The 22,562-nt window shown below is 41.2% G+C and overlaps 1 protein-coding gene across 1 annotated transcript in view; it reads left to right on the top strand.

The window, feature by feature from the left end:
- Positions 1-22,562, top strand: part of LOC137589474 (MICOS complex subunit mic25a-like) — an 88,698-nt gene that overhangs the window by 15,286 nt on the left and 50,850 nt on the right. The window contains exon 5 of the mRNA XM_068307263.1: positions 7,919-8,002. Within this exon, the coding sequence (XP_068163364.1) occupies positions 7,919-8,002 (84 nt within the window). The remainder of the gene's footprint in view (positions 1-7,918; positions 8,003-22,562) is intronic.

The following is a 22,562-nucleotide window of genomic DNA, read 5'->3' as shown; positions in this document are numbered from 1 at the left end:
TTTAACCATCAATAAAATTGACCAGTGGGACAACTTCAGGGGAAGATAATGAAATATGTTTCATTTGTCATAGAGTATGTCATGATTCAAACAAGCCAGACCCTAAAGTCCTGTTCACAAAAGACACTTTTTTTTTACACCAAACAGCCCCCTAAACCTACCTCTAAAAGGATGTACCTTGCATATTATGAAAACAAGAGAGCCTCTTAGTTATTACAATAATTTCTGCATTGCATTATGTTAAGAAAACTAAGTGTCACAGAAGAAAGGGAGCATTCAGAGTTCCAGGGGTAAATCTAAGGATGGGGGAGAAGAGTATGAATCGGAAAGAGAAGGGCCCCTGGCCCATGTTCTTTTACTTCTTCCTCTGTGTAACTGTCTGGCTGTAATTATCAGCCAGATTATTACTGAGTGCTAATTTATTGCCTCGCTGGGAGCTATGTGTTAAATAAATGTGGCAGAGTAAATAAAGAGAAGGGAGGCAGGGGGAAAGGCAAAACAGACGGTAGCTGCTATCAGATAGCAACACAGCACACACACTTCCCACGGGAAAGAGTGTATATTTGTACTTGTCTATCCCAGGGAGTCTTGCAAGCCCAAACACTTAGTATTCAATGTTCATGGGTTTTGATGATGTTTAACTAAGTTATTAAAATTAACATATTACTGTACCTTAAGATGCCCTCATCATGTGTGCCTGTGCATTGTATGACACATTGGGGCCTCCATGACTGATGCCACTGATTTCTACATGGCAGAAATATTGACAGCTTAGTAAACACACCTGTTGTCCTCTGGTCATAGCATCGTCAGAGCCTGAGGATCGTCAATTAAGTCCAAGGTGGTTCGGGGTAAGGTATGAGTACTCCCTTAAGCTGTGTTCACACCAGACCATTTTTGGTTGTTGCAAGCAAAGTTTACATATGAAGTCAATGCAAAAGGGTAAAAAAATCATTCAAGCAATAGATAGCTTGGGCACTGACCAACAGTGACATTGAGATAGAGCAAAAATTTGCTAATTGCCTCAGATAAGAAGTCCCAACTCAAGCAACATTCTGTTGTGGTCAGTCAGTATCCAGGATCCTAGATCAGCTGGTGGGATTCATCGAGATCAGGGTGCATCTGGAGGATGCTGTGTACCCAAACCAAACAGTAATTGACTGTACGGTGCTTGTGGGACTTCCACAATAGTTACAAGTCAGCGACAAAGATATCGGACATGCTGGAACAACAGGGGTATGTAGCCAGTCTGGCCCAACTTGTCCACTGAATGTCGCTCTGCGTTGTGTAACAAGGACCCTGGTCGTGATGGTTTGAGCTGAGCTGGCGTATTTATTCTGCACAAAATGAACTGACACGGTCACAAAGTGTGCACACAAAGTGGACAAAGCACAGCAATCTTCCTCCGTCATCGCCAGAACGCGACTTAACAAATATAAAGGAAGATATACACAATTAAACCTATTACACCTACTGTAATAATCATACTAAACAGCAAAATAAATAAAGGGAAAATACACGATACAAAATTCAATCAATAAAACATAACATACTACATAAAAATAAAGGAACAACAACATACCTGCACAAAATGAAGTGACACAGTCACAAAAAGGAAATGTCAAAGAAATTGCCCGGTGGCCCTGAATTTTTCCCACGAAATGCACTTTCTCTAAACATTGACCAAACACTTCACTTGTGACAAAAACAAAACTTAATATAACTAAATAATATCAAACTAAATTCTTACTTTCTAACACTTTATCTTCATTTGTACAACCTTTATGCCATATACAACACGGGAGCACTTCACTAACTCACCTTCCTCCGTCATTGCCAGAACGCGAGTGAGGAAAGGGCGTGCATCCCCGGAAGTGACGTCATGGGTCGAAGGTAAGGGAGACCCCAAAAGAAAACTTAATATTCTCAAACAAATTTAAAATAAAATAAATACAAAACACTCGTTCAAAACAAAATAATGAAGATTAATAAAAAACAAAAACAAATAATGAACAGAGGACTTTTGGTGGAATGAAATACTTTTTCTATACGCTAAAGGTACAAAGAAAAAAGTAGATCTTTTTCTAGTTGTGAAAATCAAAGCAATGACAGGGCACTAAAGCAGTAAAATAACCAAAACACTGCGGTACCAAGTGTCAGCGTAAAAAAAAAAAAAAAAAGTAAACAAAGTGTGCTTTGTCTGTATCATGAATTAAACCAATTAGGATGTCATCTGATATTCCATTTTAAAGCCAGATGTGTCTGCATCTGGCAGACGACAGTTTAAACAGCCCCGGTGGTGTTGCTGTGGGACTGGCATGTGGTCCTTGGCTTGTGTTATCTCAGTCTCCAAATTATTGGAATCTAAATGCAAATGAATGACTGAACCAATATAAAGGATTAGATTTGTTAATCCCAAAATGGTAATTTGTTATGTTGGAATTTATTTCCTGGCATCGACATATACAGTATGCCTTAGATGTCGCTTTTGTATGATTTTCTAATGACAAATCTCAAATGACATGTACATGAAAAACAACGAAGCACAGTGGCTCTTCTCTGAAGGTAATGCCATCGTCAGCACAGAAGACCAAGGCAGTTGGCAGCCATTACTGAGCCTGTTTGTAATGTCTGAAGCTGCAATTTAACTGAACCACAAATGCTTTATTTACTGGGCCTATCCTTTCGTAACAGGGGGTACAGTTTTGTTTTGTTTTTTCAAGCAATCAGTGAAATAATTGAGTGAAGAAATGAATATTAGAAGTTCCTTCGGTGCTGTGTACCACTGAAGAAGGAGATTTTTTAGCCATCTCATCTAATATCGCAAAAATCCAGCAGCATTATTATGCACTGGTTGGTGAGTGGTTGTTTGATTTTTATCTGCATCGTTCAAAACACTTGGGTCCATGTAGTGAACATGCGGCTAAAGCTTATACTTCATACTGCTTCTCTTTTATTTCTTCAGAAATCACATTGCTAAAATTGGAAATAACTTCAACTTCTCTGATGGATTTGTGTTTTTAAGAGATCTTTCTGCAACAGTTTCTTTTGTCTCTCTTGCTGTGATTTGTTAGACTTGGATAGATGCTGACTGTTACATCTGTCTCCCTCATCTTCTTTCAGCTCAACTTTCCTTTGCTTGTTCTCACTATTTTCTTCATCTCACATATTAACTCCAGTTTTCATCTGTCTGTCACTTCTAAATATACGCTTCTCACATCTAGCCATGCTCTGAACTGATTCATATGCAGAATATTCTTGAAACAGGAAGAATGCACATAAAAGAAATTAAGTTCATGTATAGCAGCTACCTTATTCTAATGTACGATCATGGTCTTTATCTAATGTTGTCTCTTTCCCTGTCTTTATTTATTATTGACCAGATATATTTTAATTTAGAGAAATGCCAATGAAGAATGAATTATATTTCCAGTGTTTTAAACACTGGACAACATGATAATTTTGTCAAACTTGAGTATGTTTTACAATCAGTTGTTTAATGTGATGCTTGTGGTATTCATAGTAGTAAGTTAGAAGTGAGACAACATATGTTGTGACAACTACTTGATTTTACATACATATATTGTTTTAATCATTTTTGTTTTGTAGTTAAGGTATTTTATGTTTTTAGGACCTCAGTTATTTTGCTGAACTGAATTTGAATTTTTATTATTATTGGTTTTATTTAATTTTTCACTATCAAATGGTGTAATAAGTTGCTCAAAAATGTTTACAGTTTAAACATGTTTTTTTAATTTCAGGCAAATTGATGCACTTAAAACTTCCGTTCTAGACTAAAAAATAATGTTAATAAAGTTATTGTTATTTTTTTTGTTTTTGTTTTCTTTAATGTTAATAAGGATGCAATGTAATGCAGAGGTGTACTGAATAATTTTATAGACAATTGATATTATTTATCATTTGTCTATGAAAGTGGGGGGTCATGAATTGTTTTCTTCTTGCTAGGGGGGCTGCAGCAGAAAATAATTGAGAAGCAATGGGTTAGGCTAACAATAACTTGCTAAAAGCACTGACCTTCAAATACAGAACTTGACTGGACAACACAGTGTGTGGGATTGTGTTGTGTTGCAGTGACTTCAGTTTAATTTGTCCCTTTTTTTATGCTGGGGATCAGAATAACCTTCTTCTTCTCCTTTCGGCTTTTCCCTTCAGGGGTCACCACAGCGAATCAATTGCCTCCATCTAACCCTGTCTTCTGCATCCTCTTCTCTCACACCAACTACCTTCATGTCCTCTTTCACTACATCCATAAACCTCCTCTTTGGTCTTCCTCTAGGCCTCCTGCCTGGCAGTTCAAAACTCGGCATCCTTCTACCAATATATTCACTGTCTCTCCTCTGGACATGTCCAAACCATCTCAATCTGGCCTCTCTGACTTTATCACCAAAACCTCTGACGGGTGTTGTCCCTCTGACGTACTCATTCCTGATCCTATCCTTCCTGGTCACTCCCAAAGAGAACCTCAGCATCTTCATCTCTGCTACCTCCAGCTCTGTCTCCTGTCTTTTCCACAGTGAGACTGTCTCTAGACCAAACAACATCGCTGGTCTCACCAGCACCTGTCAATAGACTTCCATCCCTGTCCTTAATCACCCTAACCTGCTGCACGTCCTTCCCATCACTGTCTCTCTGTCTTGCCAACCTGTATAGATCAGTGTCTCCCTCCTTACTGTCCAACTTAGTATACAAGTCATCATAAGCCCCTTGTTTGGCTTTTGCCACCTCTACTTTCACCTTACGCTGCATCTCCCTAACCCACCTCCCATCCCCGATGATGACCCCGCGGGTATTTTCTCATGATCATTTTTCTGGGTGTCAGACTCTTTCAAGTCCAAAAGGGGGATTGAAAGCTCTGTATCGATATATCTACAGTTTGACCATATTTGGAAATGCTTGTATGACTGTTCAGTGTCCTCAGATAATTTTGTTTGGAACAGATATGTCCTCACGGGGTCCTCAGATAATTTTGTGAAACTCTCGACTTGACGTTTTGTGGTAACGCCTGAAGGTCATGATGTACCAACTGAAACCGGTAAAGAACTGGTTTGATACAACAACAGTTTTGATACCACCCATAGTTCTGCCTTTTAGAGTATAAGTGATGTGTGATCCTTTTGTATCTTTGCAGTCGTGCGCTGCTGCAGCCCTTGTCTGTAAGTCTCTTGTGCGCTGAAAATTCTGCAATAAAGCTTGGGAGAACTGTTCATTGTCTCCAGCCTTTACTCGGACCTCCAACATTCTCACCAACCGAAATCAAACGAACACGCAGAGGAAGAAGTCGCACTTTCCACCAACAACTCCTGTCTAGTCTCCTCAGTCCTCTCAGTGTCCCACTTCCTCTTGGCTAACCTTTCCTTCCAGATGACACACCAAGTACTCTCCTACCAGTCTCCCTGATCACATTAGCTGCAGTTGTCCAGTCATCTGGAAGCACCTCTTGGCCACCCAGAGCCTGTCTTAACTCCTTCCCAAAAGTCATGCAACACTCTTCCTTTTTCAGCTTCCACCATTTCGCACTCTGCTCTGTCTTTGACTTCTTCAGCTTCGTCACCACCAGAGTCATCCTTCACACCACCATTTTATGCTGTTTGGCTACACTCTTGCCTACCACTACTTTGCAGTCACTGATCTCCTTCACATTACACCATCTACACAACATGTACTCTACCTGTGTGCTTCTACCTCACACTCTTATAGGTCACCCTATGTTCCTGCCTCTTCAGGAAGAAAGTATTCTCTACAGCCATTTCCATATTTTTTGCAAAGTCAACCACCATCTGTCCTTTTGCGTTCCTCTCCTGGATACCACACCTGCCCATTACCTCCCCATCATCTCTTTTTCCTGCACCAACATATCCATTGAAGTCTGCACCAATGACAACTCTCACTTCTAGGTATGCTCTTCATCACTTCACAAAAGTCCAACCAGAATTTCTCCTTCTCCTCCAGCTCACCTCCTACCTGTGGAGCATACCCACTAACAACATTGAACATCGCACCTTCTATTTCTGCCTTCAGATTCATCACTTTAACTGACACTCTTTTTACCAGGACAATCCTAACAAACTCCTCCAAGATAATTCCTACTCCATTTCTCTTCCTATCTACACAATGATAGAACAGCTTCAGCCCTGCTCCTAAACTTGTAGCCTTGCTACCTTTCCACCTGGTCTCCTGGACACACAGTATGTCTATCTTCCTTCTCTACATCATGTCAACCAACTCTCTACCTTTTCCTGTCATAGATCCAACATTCAACATCCCTACTCTCAGTCCTATACTCTTGGCGTTCCCCTTCTCTCTCTTCATACGAACACGCTTTCCTCCTCTCCTTCTTCGACCAACAGTAATCCAATTCCCCCCGGCACCCTGTAGGTCAACAGCATCGATGGCGGTCGTTGTTAACCCAGGCCTCGTTGATTTGGCAAATGTTTTATGCCGTATCCCCTTCCTGACGCAACCCTCTGTATTTATCCGGGCTTGGGACCGGCACAATAAGACACTGGCTTGTGTCCTCTTGTGGCTACATTGGGGATCAGAATAAATATTTCTGTAAATTGTTATGTAAGATGGAATCAGGAAACTAACATTAAGTATTTACTCACTGACATATATTACGAACAGAAAGAAAAGAATAAATGAATTAAAGGCAGAAACAAAGAGAGAACATCAGGTATCCATACTGACACTAAACAAATAAGAGCATGCTAACTGAAGACATCCTCTGTGTGTGTCTGCGTGTGTGCTTGCGTATCACGCCTGGCTGTCTGTTATCTACCAAAGACTCACAGGTCCCTGGGGGGACACCAGAGGAATCGTCTGATTTGCTTGCCGTTTCATCTCCGAACTGCACATTAAAGCAGGACTAACTCAGAGAGACAAGAAAGGACGTTATGTTTCCTAATTAAATCCATTCTGTTCCTGCTTAATTGTAATCAAACAGATCCTCATCTGACATAAATCTAACAGGAGAACACTGTCAGTCCATCTTTTCACCTGCCCTAACATGCAGCAGGTGCAGTTTAAACCCCACGGTGGAATTGCCTTTCAAACCACAAGACCTCTCACACTTTGTCTTCCTTCAGATGATGCCTGGTAAAGAAACAGAGACGATCTTCTCCGATTTGATTTGGTGTTCAGCAGCCCTGATGATTATGATGAATCTTTGAATGCTTGGCTGCAGATGCTTTTCACCTTTCTCCACTGACACCACTTTTCAGTGCTATTTGTCAGGCCCAGTACAAGAGGGCTTAAAAATTTTTTGATTGGCATTAATTTGCAAGATGTACCAGGTGTGGGAGAGTTAGTACATTAGAGTGTTTTAAGGAGAGTCTGCCAGCTATAGTACAGTCTGCCACCTGACTTTCTTATGAATGTTAGTATGATTGGACATACATATTAACAATGCACTGACTTCTGTTTTACTAAAATCTACCCATTTTACCATTTATTGAATTCCTTCACATCACCTGTTGTCACAATGTATTTGACTCATCACAAGCCTGGATGTAAGCTGAAACAGCCTACAGTTTGACTTATGCACAGAGGTGTAAAACCTCCTTGTCTAATTCTAGTTTCTTCCTCTGACTCTTGTGAAGACACTGTATGGGAACTATTAAATCAGGAATCACTGAAATATAGGGTATTTAATGAAACTGTAATGATCACTGAAAGTAAATGTGTCTACTACTAAACAAAGTTACGATTGCCAAAAAAACCCTCCAAAACAAATCCAGACTTTCACTTTTACAACTTTAACAATCTCCTATATTTCATAGAGAAAATAGATGATTTGAATGTCTAATCCTTGACTGTGTGTGTGTGTGTGTGTGTGTGTGTGTGTGTGTGTGTGTGTGTGCGCGTGTGCGTGTGTGTGTGTGTGTGTGTCCTCTTCCAGGCTCAGCAGCTACATAAGAAAGATTCTCAGCTGAGACTCCTGGATGCCTTCTACACAGAGCAGCTGGCACTACTGGAGGAGAAGGTATGACATTCAGACAAAGACAAGGGCTCACACACAAACAGAAAGTTATGGGACTTCATTAGAGGCTTTCATGAACTCCCAAAGTTCAGCATTTTTTAAATTAAAAAAACGAACAAAAATTTGAAAGCTCTGCAGACTTTTTGAGCTGAACTCCAGATTTACTAACCCTTTTCCAAGGAAGGCTGTAGGGCCCATTTTGCAACTCCACATTATGTGTTGAAGTTGGAAATGTAGACAAGGGGGTCACTGTTGCCTTACATCTGAGACAACTTTATAATAGGAGCAGTGACGTTCAGTGAGGTTCATGTCTGGTGAGGCACTGATTTCATCATAGTTAGATTTACATCTACACAAATAAGCACATTTGATTAAAAAAAGCTTTGTTATGTTGGTACCTACATGTTTGATTATATGTTATGCTTACTTATAAATGAAATCCATGCGCAGCTCCTTCAAAACAAAAGCATCGAAACAACTTTGAGTTGAGATATGTAATCCTCCATTTTTATAGTAAGACAAGGTGAGTGGAAAACAAATAAATGGCTGCACTTGACTTGCTGACTATAGATCGTAGTGCACTGTCCCTTATTCTGCGGCTGGCAAAGAAGAATCCTCTGCCGAATCCCTGGGGTCACCAGTGCCCCCTACCATGAGGCACAAGAACTGGGTACCTCACTTCGTGCCTTTTCCCAGTGGTTTCAGGACCGCTCAACTCAAGAAAGACGTTATACACATGCTATTCTTGACAAAAAAACCCACAGGTCTGCAGTCGTTCAGGCTGCTGATCGACTTCTTCTTGGGGACGGGTACAATAATAGACATCCCTAGATTATTATGAAAATTTTAATTTATTCCAACTCTGCCTCCCCTGACCGCACATCACTGGATAGGAGCCAGCCGGGTGACGTTTGATGAGATTTCAGAAGGCTCTGACCTGCAGTTGTTTTCCAAATGACTGTTTGTCTGCCAAATAGATGTTTTTCTTCTTTAGGCAAAAAAAAGGGGGCACATTAATGATAGAGAATTTTGTCACATATATTTTTTTTAAATATTGGTTTCTTCAGTACTGAATAACGTGATTGAGTCCATTTGTTCCTGTTAGGGATGTGAGGGTGCAGCACTTGGATTGTTTTCGGTACTTAAAAGGGGAGCAAGTGTCACCTCTTCACCACCTAGTAGCGTTTTAAAAAAATATTTTTGTTTGCTTCTTGCTTTTATGTTTTTCAGCTCTCTGAAACAAAATTAACTTGACCTTGGCGGGAGGGTGTTCAATCCCAGTATGTTTACCGATCATTATTCCATTACATGAAGTGTAATGTAGCCGCAAGAGGACAAATGTAGCCGCAAGAGGACAGCCAATGTAGCCGCAAGAGGACAAATGTAGCCAAGCCCAGATAAACACAGAGGGTTGCGTCAGCAAGGGCATCCGGCGTAAAACTTTTGCCAAATCAAAGATGCGAATCAAACCTATGACTTCCATACCGGATCGGTCGAGGCCCGGGTTAACAACGACGGCCATCGGCGCTGTTGACCTACAGGGCGCCGGTGGAAATTGGATTACTGTTGGTCGAAGAAGGAGAGGAGGAAAGTGCGTTCGCTCGAAGAAAGAGAAAAGGAGCGCCAAGAGTGTAGGACTAAGAGCAGGGACGTTGAATTTTTGAACTATGACAGGAAAAGGTAGAGAGTTGGTTGACAGGATGCAGAGGAGGAAGGTAGACATACTGTGTGTGCAGGAGACCAGGTGGAAAGGTAGCAAGGCTACAAGTTTAGGAGCAGGGTTGAAGCTGTTCTATCATTGTGTAGATAGGAAGAGAAATGGAGTAGGAATTATCTTGGAGGAGTTTGTTAGGATTGTCCTGGTAAAAAGAGTGTCAGTTAAAGTGATGAATCTGAAGCTAGAAATAGAAGGTGTGATGTTCAATGTTGTCAGTGGGTATGCTCAACAGGTAGGATGTGAGCTGGTGGAGAAGGATAAATTCTGGTCGGACTTTGATGAAGTGATGCAGAGCATGCCTAGAAGTGAGAGAGTTGTCATTGGAGCAGACTTCAATGGACATGTTGGTGCAGGAAACAGAGGTGATGAGGAGGTGATGGGCAGGTATCCAGGAGAGGAACGCAAAAGGACAGATGGTGGTTGAGAGGATGGAAATGGCTGTAGTGAATACTTTCTTCCAGAAGAGGCAGGAACATAGAGTGACCTATAAGAGTGGCGGTAGGAGCACACAGGTAGACTACATCTTGTGTAGACGGTGTAACCTGAAGGAGAACAGTGACTGTAAAGTAGTGGTAGGCGAGAGTGCAGCCAAACGACATAGGATGGTGGTGTGTAGGATGACTCTGGTGGTGAGGAAAAAGAAGAGGGAAAAGGCAGAGCACAAGATGAAATAGTGGAAGCTAAAAAAGGAAGAGTGTTGCATGATTTTTAGGAAGGAGTTGAGACAGGCTCTGGGTGGCAAGGAGGTGCTTCCAGATGACTGGAAAACTACAGCTAATGTGATCAGGGAGACAGGTAGGAGAGTACTTGGTGTGTCATCTGGAGGAAAGTAGATAAGAAGACTTGGGGGTGGAATGAGGAGGTACAGGAGTGTATACAGAGAAAGAGGTTAGCCAAGAGGAAGTGGGACACTGAGAGGACTGAGGAGAGGAGACAGGAGTACAGGGAGATGCAGCGTAAGGTGAAGATAGAGGTAGCAAAGGCCAAACAAGAAGCTTATGATGACTTGTATGCTATATTGGACAGTAAGGAGGGAGATACTGATCTAAACCGGTTGGCAAGACAGAGATAGAGATGGGAAGGACGTGCAGCAGGTTAGGGTGATTAAGGATAGGGACGGAAGTCTATTGACAGGTGCCAGTAGTGTGATGGGAACATGGAAAGAGTACTTTGAAGAGTTGATGAACGTGGAAAATGAGAGAGAACAAAGACTAGAAGAGGTGACTGTTGTGAACCAGGAAGTAGCAAAGATTAGTCAGAATGAAGTGAGGAGGGCACTGAAGAGTAGAAAGGGAGTCGGTCCTGATGATATACCTGTAGAGGTTTGGAAGTGTCTAGGAGAGGTGGCAGTAGGGTTTCTGACTGAGTTGTTCAACAGGATCATGGATAGTGAGAAGATGCCTGAGGAATGTAGGAAAGGTGTGCTGGTGCCCATTTTTAAAAACAAGGGAGATGTGCAGAGTTGTGGCAACTACAGAGAAATAAAGCTGATGAGCCATACAATGAGGTTATGGGAAAGAGTAGTGGAAGCTAGACTAAGGGCAGAAGTGAACATTTGTGAGCAGTAGTATGGTTTCATGCCAAAAAAGAGTACTACAGATGCAGTATTTGCTTTGAGGATGTTGATAGAGAAGTACAGAGAAGGCCAGAGGGAGCTGCATTGTGTTTTTGTAGATCTGGAGAAAGCTTATGACAGGATGCCCAGAGAGGAACTGTGGTATTGTATGAGGAAGTCTGGAGTGGCAGAGAAGTATTTTAGAGCGTTGCAGGACATGTATGAGGTCTGTAGGACAGTGGTGAGGTGTGCTGTAGGTGTGACAGAGGAGTTCAAGGTGGAGGTGAGACTGCATCAGGGATCAGCTCTGAGCCCCTTCTTGTTCGCTATGGTGATGGACAGGCTGACAGACGAGGTTAGACAGGAATCTCCATGGACTATGATGTTTGCAGATGACATTGTGATCTGTAGTGAGAGCAGGGAACAGGTGGAGGAGAAGCTAGAGAGGTGGAGGTTTGCCCTGGAAAGGAGAGGAATGAAGGGTAGCCGCAGTAAGACAGAGTACATGTGTGTGAATGAGAGGGACCCAAGTGGAAGAGTGAGGTTACAGGGAGAAGAGATCAAGAAGGTGGAGGATTTTAAGTACTTAGGCTCAACAGTCCAGAGCGTGGAGAGTGTGGAAAAGAGGTGAATAAGTGTGTACAGGCAGGATGGAACGGGTGGAGGAAAGTGTCAGGTGTGATGTGTGATAGAAGAGTTTCAGCTAAAATGAAAGGAAAGGTGTACAAAACTGTGGTGAGACCAGCGATGTTGCTTGGTCTAGAGACAGTGTCACTGAGGAAAAGACAGGAGACAGAGCTGGAGGTAGCAGAGATGAAGATGCTGAGGTTCTCTCTGGGAGTGACCAGAAAGGATAGGATCAGGAATGAGTACATCAGAGGGACAGCACATGTTAGAAGTTTTGGAGATAAAGTCAGAGAGGCCAGACTGAGATGGTTTGGACATGTCCAGAGGAGAGATAGTGAATATATTGGTAGAAGGATGCTGAGTTTTGAACTGCCAGGCAGGAGTCCTAGAGAAAGACCAAAGAGGAGGTTTATGGATGTAATGAGGGAAGACATGAAGGTAGTTGGTGTGAGAGAAGAGGATTCAAAGGACAGGGCTAGATGGAGGCAATTGATTTGCTGTGGCGACCCCTGAAAGGAAAAGCCGAAAGGAAAAGAAGAAGAAGATCCCATTACATAATCTTCTGTTTTATGTTTTGAAGATTAACTCAGAGAGTTAATCCTCAGTAGCTATATCTACTGATTTCTTATATTCTGATTGAATTGTAAGGTACAATCACATATTGAAGGACAGCATCAGTTCTCCATGTACAGTCGCACCTTATAATACTTCTCCTTTCTGCTTTTCCCTTCAGGGGTCGTCACAGCAAATCAGTTGCCTCCGTCTGACCCCATCTTCTGCATCCTCTTTTCTCACACCAACTACCTTCATGTCCTCTTTCAGTACATCCATAAACCTCCTCTTTTGTCTTCCTCTAGACCTCCTGGCAGTTCAAAACTCGACAACCTTCTTCCAATATACAGTATATTCACTATCTCTCCTCTGGACATGTTTAAACCATGTTTGACTTTACTCGGACAGTCTATACACTCATTCAGAAACACACACACACACACACACACACACACACACACACACACACACACACACACACACACACACACGTGCGCGGTCAGAAAGCCTGAATGTTTGTGTTCAATCTCATTAGTGACAGGTTGGGTTTGCAGAGGGACTAAGAAGACTGGCAGGCAGACAGGCGGGCATCACAAGCTGTGTTTGCTGTTGGGTTTAGGATGTTTGTTGACAAACTACAATGTGTGTGACTATGCTAGTGTCAGCCATGCATAATGTGTGAGTGTGTGTACGTACGTGCACTCACTTGAACTGGACTGGATGAGTTAAACCAAGCTTAGCCTTTGATAATGGTTTCAGCTTTTATGTTACCTCATATCCTGGTTATGAATTTAGCAAAAACTGCTTGGACTGATGGTTGGAACGTCATTTAATTAGACTCCTTAGAGAAAATCTTGGCTTTTGGTCAAAAAAAGTTATTATTGGTTGATTTCAAGAGATTAAGATGCCATATAAGACATTATGGTGATGTATTTGTCTTTTTTTTGCAGCACGGAAAAGCACATTTGTTTTATGTCAAGTCTCCTTCTTGCAATATGGGTAACACTGTTGCCGCACAACCAGTTGGTTCCAGGTTCGAGTCCCGCTCTTTGCAGAGTTTGCATGTTCTTTCCGTGTCTGTGTAGGTTTTGTCTGGGTTCTCTGGCTTCCTTCCACCTCCAAAAACATGGGCTTCAGGATAATTGGCTGTTCCAAATTCCCCGTAGGAGTGAGTGTGTGTGCGTGTTTGTGTCTCTGTGTGTAGCTCCGCTGTGCACTGGTGTCGTGCCGAGAGTTTCCCCCGCCTCACGCCCTAAGACAAGCTGGGATAAGCTCCAGCTTCCCGCAACCCGTGCAAGCGGATGAAGCGGTTTGAGAAAATGAATGAATGATTTTTATGTTAACATTCGTTTCAGAGAGTGTAACTGGCAGCAATAAGGTGCAAACTATAATATAGGCATCATACAGTCACGATACTGCTCCATCAGTTTTAACTGGGATGTAAACTACCACCAAGGTGGAGGTTTACATGTCAGTTTAGAGCATAGTTCTGCCTGTCAAGTGCAAAGGAATGGAATTTGGAGCCCACATCTTGATTGATACCTGTCTCCGCCACAATCTGATCTTCTGTTGCTCGGACAACGTTTCTCCCGTTTTGTTATTACATGAGCCATGTCTGCAGCCTTCCATCCAGGATCTCTTTGTTCTTCTCCCAGAGCAGTTTGATCTTAATCCAAACCTTGCGCCTTCTCCCTAGTTAAGAGTGTATTTATTTTGTAGGTAATATGTTTCTTCAATTAAACTGAGTAATATCAGATTTTAAAAAAATAGTCTTAATTTTGGAGCTGGCTACTGTAATTTTGTGACACAATAACAAAGAACGTGTGGCAGTGGCATATTAGCAAAAGGCATATCTTGACGTATCAGGTATGCTTCTGTTGTAATTTGTGATGCTTTGGCAATCTAGAAGTCTTTTTCCGAAAGGTTCAGTACTGTCACAACTGTTTCCTGGTAACACAGAATTAAAAAGATAATTCTGCAGTATTATCTTGAACCAAACCAAATATTTGGATTTCTTCATTATTATATGATGTTTTATGTTCTCACCGGGTCTTACTCCGCTTCATCCCAGTAAGTCTGCTGGGACCCATGTAACTGGAAAAATTGGTACAGAAAATGAATGAATGAATCATTATTATACGGTAATTACCCATTTTGACTTCCAATAATTTTCATGTGATTTTTAAGGTATTGTATTAGTCCGCAATAATACCCAGGAAATTGTAATGTGTATTATAATAATTTTATATAGAATAGAAACCTGTTGTTACCTCATTATAACCAGGAAAATATCCATTAATGACTTTTTGTAATCTACTGAATAGTTTTGCCTTTTTGTTTTTCTTCATTAATCATCTTCAGATTTGGGAGATTATTTACAGTATGAGGTATATGTACAGTTGAATTGTTATTATTATCATTGTAATTAATTGGTAAGACCAATCTAGAGAAGTACAGTGCGCCCTCATTCTTTGTGGTTAATGCGTTCCAGGAACCACACGCGATTAAGGAATTCACGATCGAGATCACCATCTACGTATTTATCTATTATTTACGGTAATTTAAACATTTATGAACCCTCCCCATACTGATATTAAACCACCGTCTGTCTGTATTACTTTTTCCCACACTCTTATCGACTGTTTAAAGCACTTTTGTGTCTCACGAAAGTCCGAGACTGATGGAACGGAGCACACTTCCGGATGCCGTGAGCCAATTGAATGTGTGTACGGTATCACGTGATTGGCTACCAAAAATCTGCAATGAAGTGGAGTTGCAAATGTTAACCCGCGAATGTGCGAGGGCGCACAGCAATTATTGATTTATTATAAATCCATTATACATTGCATGCTACACACACACACATACACACACACACACACACACACACACACACACACACATACACAGAGCTTTACTCTAAATAAAGATGTTTTTAAATGCGGTATGAAAAGCTCTTTCTGCCGTGTTGCACTTCCTGTGGAAATGCATAGACTGGGGCCTTATGTTGACCGAGTCAAAGTTTACTTCTTTTATCTTGTGGAAAGATATCTGCTGAATATGCTGCAGCAAGGACTTTGAATTTGCTTATTAGTTTAGCTTGTTAGCAATGTTTCCACTGAGGCTGCACCCATCTGGAGATGAGATATGTATTTCATAATAAGTTAACATTACTAAGCATTGCAGAGTTGGGGTTTACTTTTCAGTTGCCTCATTATTTTGCCTGAGCATAAAAAAGTGCTTGTATGCAGTATGTTCCTCAACAAAGGTTAACGCTTCTGGGAGATGTAATCAGTTACATTTACTGCACCTTAATTCATAAAGTGTCTTGGTAAGAGTGCTTTGAGACTGAAATATATGGCAATTGTTGTACCACATAACTTTACGTTACGAGGATAAATGTTATTGAATAATTTTCTCTAAAGCATTTCTTGTTTGACTGTAGCTTAAACTTTTATGAACCCTCCCCATACTGATATTAAAACATCTTCTATCTGTATTACCTTTTCCCACACTCTTATAGACTGTTTAAAGCACTTTTGTGTCTCACGGAAGTCCGAAACTGACGGAACAGAGCACACTTCCGGAGGCCGTCAGCCAATAGAATGCTCGTACGGTATCACGTGATTGCCTACTAAAAATCAGCGAGAAGGTGAGTTGCAATCGTTGATGTGCGAATGCACGAGGACGCACTGTATACCGGATTTGAGAGGACAATTGTTGATCTACCTAACCCAGTTTGACTGAAAGAGAGTCGTTTGTTTCAATAAACCAGTTCATTGATTTAATTTAAATCACTGAGAACTCTTTTGCTGTCAAAAATCACCATTGAAGTGATTTAAATTTGTTCTTCCATGACTGAAAACCTTGATATCAAACATATTTCTTTTATTTTATCAAGTGGGTTGGTGGGAAGGGGAACATCATTGCTTCACAGCTAAGCCTGAAGCAGAGACATGCATTGTTGCAGTGGTGCTATTGAATAAAGAGCACATAACTTTATCTAAAGTGACATGGAAGCAGGCCTTTAGTCGTTCATGCTTCTTCAGCTTACAACCTAATCAACTGACTTGTTGACAAACTAATGTTAAGGGTGCATTTTTAAAAACACCTTTTGAAAATACTTTGAAAGAACTTCCCTCTGCATTGCCAAACAACTTCTACCACACAACTGCAACACTACAAGACAAAAACTACTAAAAATCTTCTGTTACTTTTTACACTTCTTTTCTTATCATATGCAAAAGTAATTTGAAATCAAGTTTCCTTAGTAATTTGATATTGACTTGAAGGTTTCCATTTGCCTCCAGTCTACTAGCTATAATGTGAATTAAACTCCAGTTAAGAATGGGACTGAAGTACGTATTTTAATTTCTAGTCCACTCCAATACTGGTTTGTATGTACCACAGAAGGCCAGCTTATGGTGACCAACCATTCATCCATCCATCCATCCATCCATCCATCCATCCATCCATCCATCCATCCATCCATCCATCCATCCATCCATCCATCCATCCATCCATCCATCCATCCATCCATTGTTCACCCATTCATATCCATTTATCCAGCTTCTAATAGTGACAATGTCTTGAAAATTAATTGTTAAGGGTTTCTCTGAAATTTGTAACAGAGACAAAAACTTGACTTTCAGTTGGTATCCTTTTGGCAAAATGCAGACTTAGTCCGAAAAAAACAAGTCATACATCCAAACAAGTCATACATCCATCTTCCTACACCGCTTTATCCGCCATCGCTGGTCATGGACGAGCTGGAGCCTATCCCAGCTGGCTTATGGCGTGATGCGGGGAAACCTCCGGGCACAACGCCAGTGTGCTGCGGAGCCACACAGAGACAGACCACCACGCACGCTCACACTCACACTCCCACTCACACCTACAGGCAATTTGGAACAACTAATTAACCTGATGCGCATGGTTTTGGAGGTAGCCGGAGAACCCGGAGAGAACCCATGCCTGGACCTGGACCAGCCTTGCTGTACAGTGACAGCTAGTGATGTCTGAATGGTGCCCCGTGAGGCTTCGATCCGTTTACGACAATTGTGCAGAAAACTGTTTCATTACTCAGCGCCCCATTCGTTGAGAATGTGGACGTCTTCTTAGGCAGGGTGACTATACTGCAACCACACAACGGTCAATGAGCCCAGAAAACAGCACTTTGATGTTTTCTGTATTGCATATATTTTCTAAATAAAACCAAATATAATCTAATTCAATGTGTTAATCATTGCTTGCTATATTGTAGCCATATATAATAGGAAATTGTTTTATGATCATTGGTCCTTGCAGGGTTAAATAAAGCAATAAGAGATATAGATAATATGTTCATGTATGTATATTATAAACAGTGGTCATATTTTTACATACACTTGTAAAGAACATAATGTAATGGCTGTCTTGAGTTTCCAGTTATTTCTACAAATCTGATTTTTCTCTGATAGAATGATTGGAACAGATACTTCTTTGTCACAAGAAACAATCATGAAGTTTGATTCTTTTATGACTTTTTTATGGGTAAACTGAAAATGTGACCAAATCAGCTGGGTCAGAAATATACACACAGCAATGCTAATATTTGGTTACATGTCCCTTGGCCATTTTTACTTCAATTAGGCGCTTTTGGTAGCCATCCACAAGCGTCTGGCAAGTTTATGGTTGAATCTTTGACCACTCCTCTTGACAGAATTGGTGCAGTTCAGTTAAATTTGTTGGCTTCCTGATATGGACTTGTTTCTTCAGCATTGTCCACATGTTCTCAATGGGGTTTAAGTCAGGACTTTGGGAAGGCCTGCTTCTTCATTGTCCCATTGACTCTCTGTAAAGCACCAGTTCCATTGGCAGCAAAACAGGCCCACAGCATAATACCACCATGCTTGATGGTAGGCATGGTGTTCTTGGGGTTAAAGGCCTCACCTTTTGTTCCCCAAACATATTGCTGGGCATTGTGGCCAAACAGCTCAATTTTTGTTTCATCTGACCACAGAACTTTCCTCCAGAAGGTCTTATCTTTGTCCATGTGATCGGCAGCAAACTTTAGTCAAGCCTTAAGGTGCCGCTTTTGGAGCAAGGGCTTTCTTCTTGCATTCGCAGCCTCTCAGTCCATGGCGATACAAAACACGCTTGACTGTGGACACAGTCACCTGTGTTCCAGCAGCTTCTAATTCTTGGCAGATCTGCTTTTTGGTGCTCCTGGGTTGACTCTTCACCCTCCTGACCAGTTTTCTCTCAGCAGCAGGTGACAGCTTGCGTTTTCTTCCTGATCGTGGCAGTGACAAAACAGTGCCATGCACTTTATACTTACAATTAATTGTTTGCACTGTTGTGCTTGGAACCTGCAGCTGTTTTGAAATGGCTCCAAGTGACTTTCCTGACTTGTTCAGGTCAATGATTCTCTTTTTCAGATCTGTGCTGAGCTCCTTTGACTTTCCCATTGTAGCATTTGTGGGTGTTTTTATCCAATGAGCCCTTTTTAAATGGCCTCAGAGAAGTCACCAGGTGGAGTCACTCATGATCACTCACAAGAAGTTAAGAGGCCATACTATGAACCTCATGTCATTGACACAACTTTCTAAGTCTCCAAAATTGCTCATTCATGTTGCTGTATGTATATTTTTGACCCAGCAGATTTGGTCACACTTTCAATTTACCCATAATAAAATCATAAAAGAACCATACTTCATGAATGTTTTTTTTGTGACAAAGAAGGATCTGTTCCAATCACTATATCAGAGAAAAATCAGAGTTGTAGAAATAACTGGAAACTCAAGACAGCCATGACATTTTGTTCTTTATAAGTTTATGTAAACTTTTGACCACCACTGTATATATCTCAGTAACTTCTCTGTCAGTAACTTCCCCTTGAAGTTACTGACAGAGCCATAAGAAAATATTGCTTTATTTAATCATTAAATAATATACACTGTGTTAACTCTTGGTTCAATAGGCTATATTCATTACAATATGTTTTAATAAACATTGAACCCGTCCGGCCCTCGGCTTGTCGAGAATTTGTTTTTTGGCCCTCTGTGTATTTGACTTTGACACCCCTGGTCTAGAAGGACGTGAATGAGACACACATCAATGGACATTTAAGCACATATAACATGGTGTTGAATCAGACACTAATACATTTCTCAGAGCTCATAACACACACACACACACATACACAGTGCCCATGGTCAGCAATGTAAAAATCTACTGTTTTTAAAGTAGCGTGACTAATGCGGCGATCAGGTTACACCTAGACTGGTGACATAGGAATGACTATGGATTAAAAGACTGCTCTGTTAACATTTTGTTCAGAGAGCCCCAGTGTGTGTGTGTGTGTGTGTGTGTGTATGTGTGTGTGTGTGTGTGTGTGTGTGTGTGTGTGTGTGTGTGTGTGTGTGTGTGTGTGTAAATTAGGTCCTCTGGTGTTTTGGCATGTCTGTGTATTTTCTTATCTTGCAATGCATACACACTTTGTGCTTTTATGTCACAATGCCAACTTTCAGTCATAGTAGTGACAGCAACTTTATCAGTCTTCTACTCTGAACAAATCATGGCCTGTATGAGGCTGTTTATCTGGATCTCTACAAGAAAATTGTGTTTTTTTGAAATCTAGCATTACCTTTGAAATTCCATTGTTTTAAAAAGCCAGCAGATTATTAGACAATGGAAATGATGTGGGGGGGGGGGAGCAATAATGTATCTACATATCTACTTTCAAGCTTGCTATTGATGCCGACATTCTACAAGAACCAGTTTTAAGAAATTGATCTCCCTAATTCTTAGGTGGTTGCGAACATGTATAGACAGCTGTGGAGAATGGGCAATCATCATCAACGTGGAAGCAGGAATCTGTTTGGCTATTGAGGGCTGAAGACTGTAAAGTACAGCTGCTGACACCTTTTCACGGATAACAAGCTTGATTACGCTCAGTAGCTTTTCATGGTCTACCCAATATTTGATGGTAAGCTTGTAAAAAAAATGAATAGACCTTAAGCACTTTTCTTTGCTACATCACACATTTTTATTCATTTGATGCCAAGTCTCTATAAACTGGCACAGATAAGAAAACCTTTGCAGAATATTAAGAAAATTAAGTCATCTTGACCAGTGAAGTGAGATGTAACCGTGGAGATGAAAGATGATAAATGAGCAGGAATAGCTACCAGGATTTATATTTTGTGATTTTTTTTTTATTCTCTGGCTTTAGTTGCATTTTTCTTTGTCAGTATTCATGTTTTCACTGAACTAAAATTTGTTACATCCCACTTCAAAGCAGTGATGTATTGTAATTATCAGTGTTTGTGTGTGGAGGAGGAGTGGAGGAGACTTAAATATGGAACTCCTCCACTTAAGTGGAGAAGTTTAAGTATCTTGGGGTGTTGTTCACGAGTGAGGGAAGAATGGAATGTGAGACTGACAGACGGATCGGTGCAGCTTCTGCTGTGATGCAGTCGCTGTATGGGTCTGTCGTGGTGAAGGAGCTGAGTCGCAAGACGAAGCTCTCGATTTACCGGTCAACTACGTTCCTACTCTCACCTATGGTCATGAGCTTTGGGTCATGACCGAAAGGACAACATCCTGGATACAAGCGGCTGAAATGAGTTTCCTACGTAAAGTGGCTGGGCAAAGCCTAAGAGATAGGGTGAGGAGCTCAGTCACCAGGGAGGAGCCTGGAGTAGAGCCGCTGCTCCTCCACCTCGAGCTGAGCCAGATGAGATGGCTCGGGCATCTGTTCCGGATGCCTTTTGGATGCCTCCCTGGGGACATGTTCCGGGCATGTCCTACCGGGAGGAGACCTCGAGGAAGACCTAGGACAAGCTGGAGGGACTGGCCTGGGAACACCTCGGGCTCCCCCTGGAGGAGCTGGAGGAGGTGTTTTGGAAGAGGGAAATAAGGGCATCCCTGCTGAGACTGTTGTCCCCGCGACCCGGCCCCAGATAAGCAGTGGAATATGGATGGATGGATGGATGGATGGAGTGTTCGTGTGTTCATTAATACGTCCGTTCATCTGTCCGTTTGTTGGTCCACCAAATATCTTTGCAACCGTTGCAGATAGATAGATAGATAGATAGATAGATAGATAGATAGATATATACTTTATTAATCCCGGAGGAAATTGTATAGAAAGATGAAACAAAAAGCACATTACTCGGGAGGTAAAGAGGATGAAAATGAGATGATGACCTTGACCTTGAGAAAGCTAGGTCAATACCTTATGTTCATACCTTATGATCATACCGTATGTTGATCGAACTTATACTTTATCTGTCTTACCTTTGTGTTCTTTCTTTATTCTATCTCTGTTCTTCGTGTGACATCCATCAAACCCCAGCTGGTACTGTTTGCTGGTTAAACATTTGAAGGGATGCATGGCACTGGAAGGCCTGAGAAGAATTAACAGAGGAAAGGCTGCAGTTGCTGTGGATTAACTGTTTGTTTTGTCATAATACCACTGCCTGCTTGCTTAGAGTTTGGAGCTCACTGGGTAAAATTCAGAGAGCATAATTTCTTAAAAAAACTGTAAGTAAAGCGAAATCTCTATAAACTGGCACAGATAAGAAAACCTTTGCAACATATTAAGGAAATTAAGTCATCTTGACCAGTGAAGTGAGATGTAACTGTGTGGATGAAAGGTGATAAATGAGCAAGAACAGCTACCAGGTTTTATATTATGTGATTTTTTAAAAATTTGCTGGCTTTCGTTGCATTTTTCTTTGTATTCATGTATTCACTGAACTGCAATTTTTTACATCCAACTTCATGCCGCTTTCTATTGTAGCTCATGGAAAGGTTATACTTAAAATATCAGAATCCACAAAAATATCACCCAATGGAGAAGGTGACGCTAACATTAACACATTATTAACAAATTCCATGATAGAGCACCAAATTATTTATCTTATTATTTAGGGTAATTTAAACATTTATGTGTCAAGACTCGGACAAGATTGGTGGTGAAAACCCGAAAGCACGACAGTGAAGTGCAGGCGGGTCAAGTCCAAAAAACAGGTTTAATAAGACAGGCAAGAATCTGGTACTGAGGATTCAGTCCAAACAGCAGACCAATCAGGCAGACAGCAAGCAAACAGGCAGAGTTCAATAAT

This window comes from Antennarius striatus, chromosome 2 (genome assembly GCF_040054535.1).
Source record: "Antennarius striatus isolate MH-2024 chromosome 2, ASM4005453v1, whole genome shotgun sequence".
Lineage (NCBI taxonomy): Eukaryota > Metazoa > Chordata > Actinopteri > Lophiiformes > Antennariidae > Antennarius > Antennarius striatus.
Note: the sequence above shows the minus strand (reverse complement) of the source record. Positions and strands in the feature narration are given on the sequence as shown.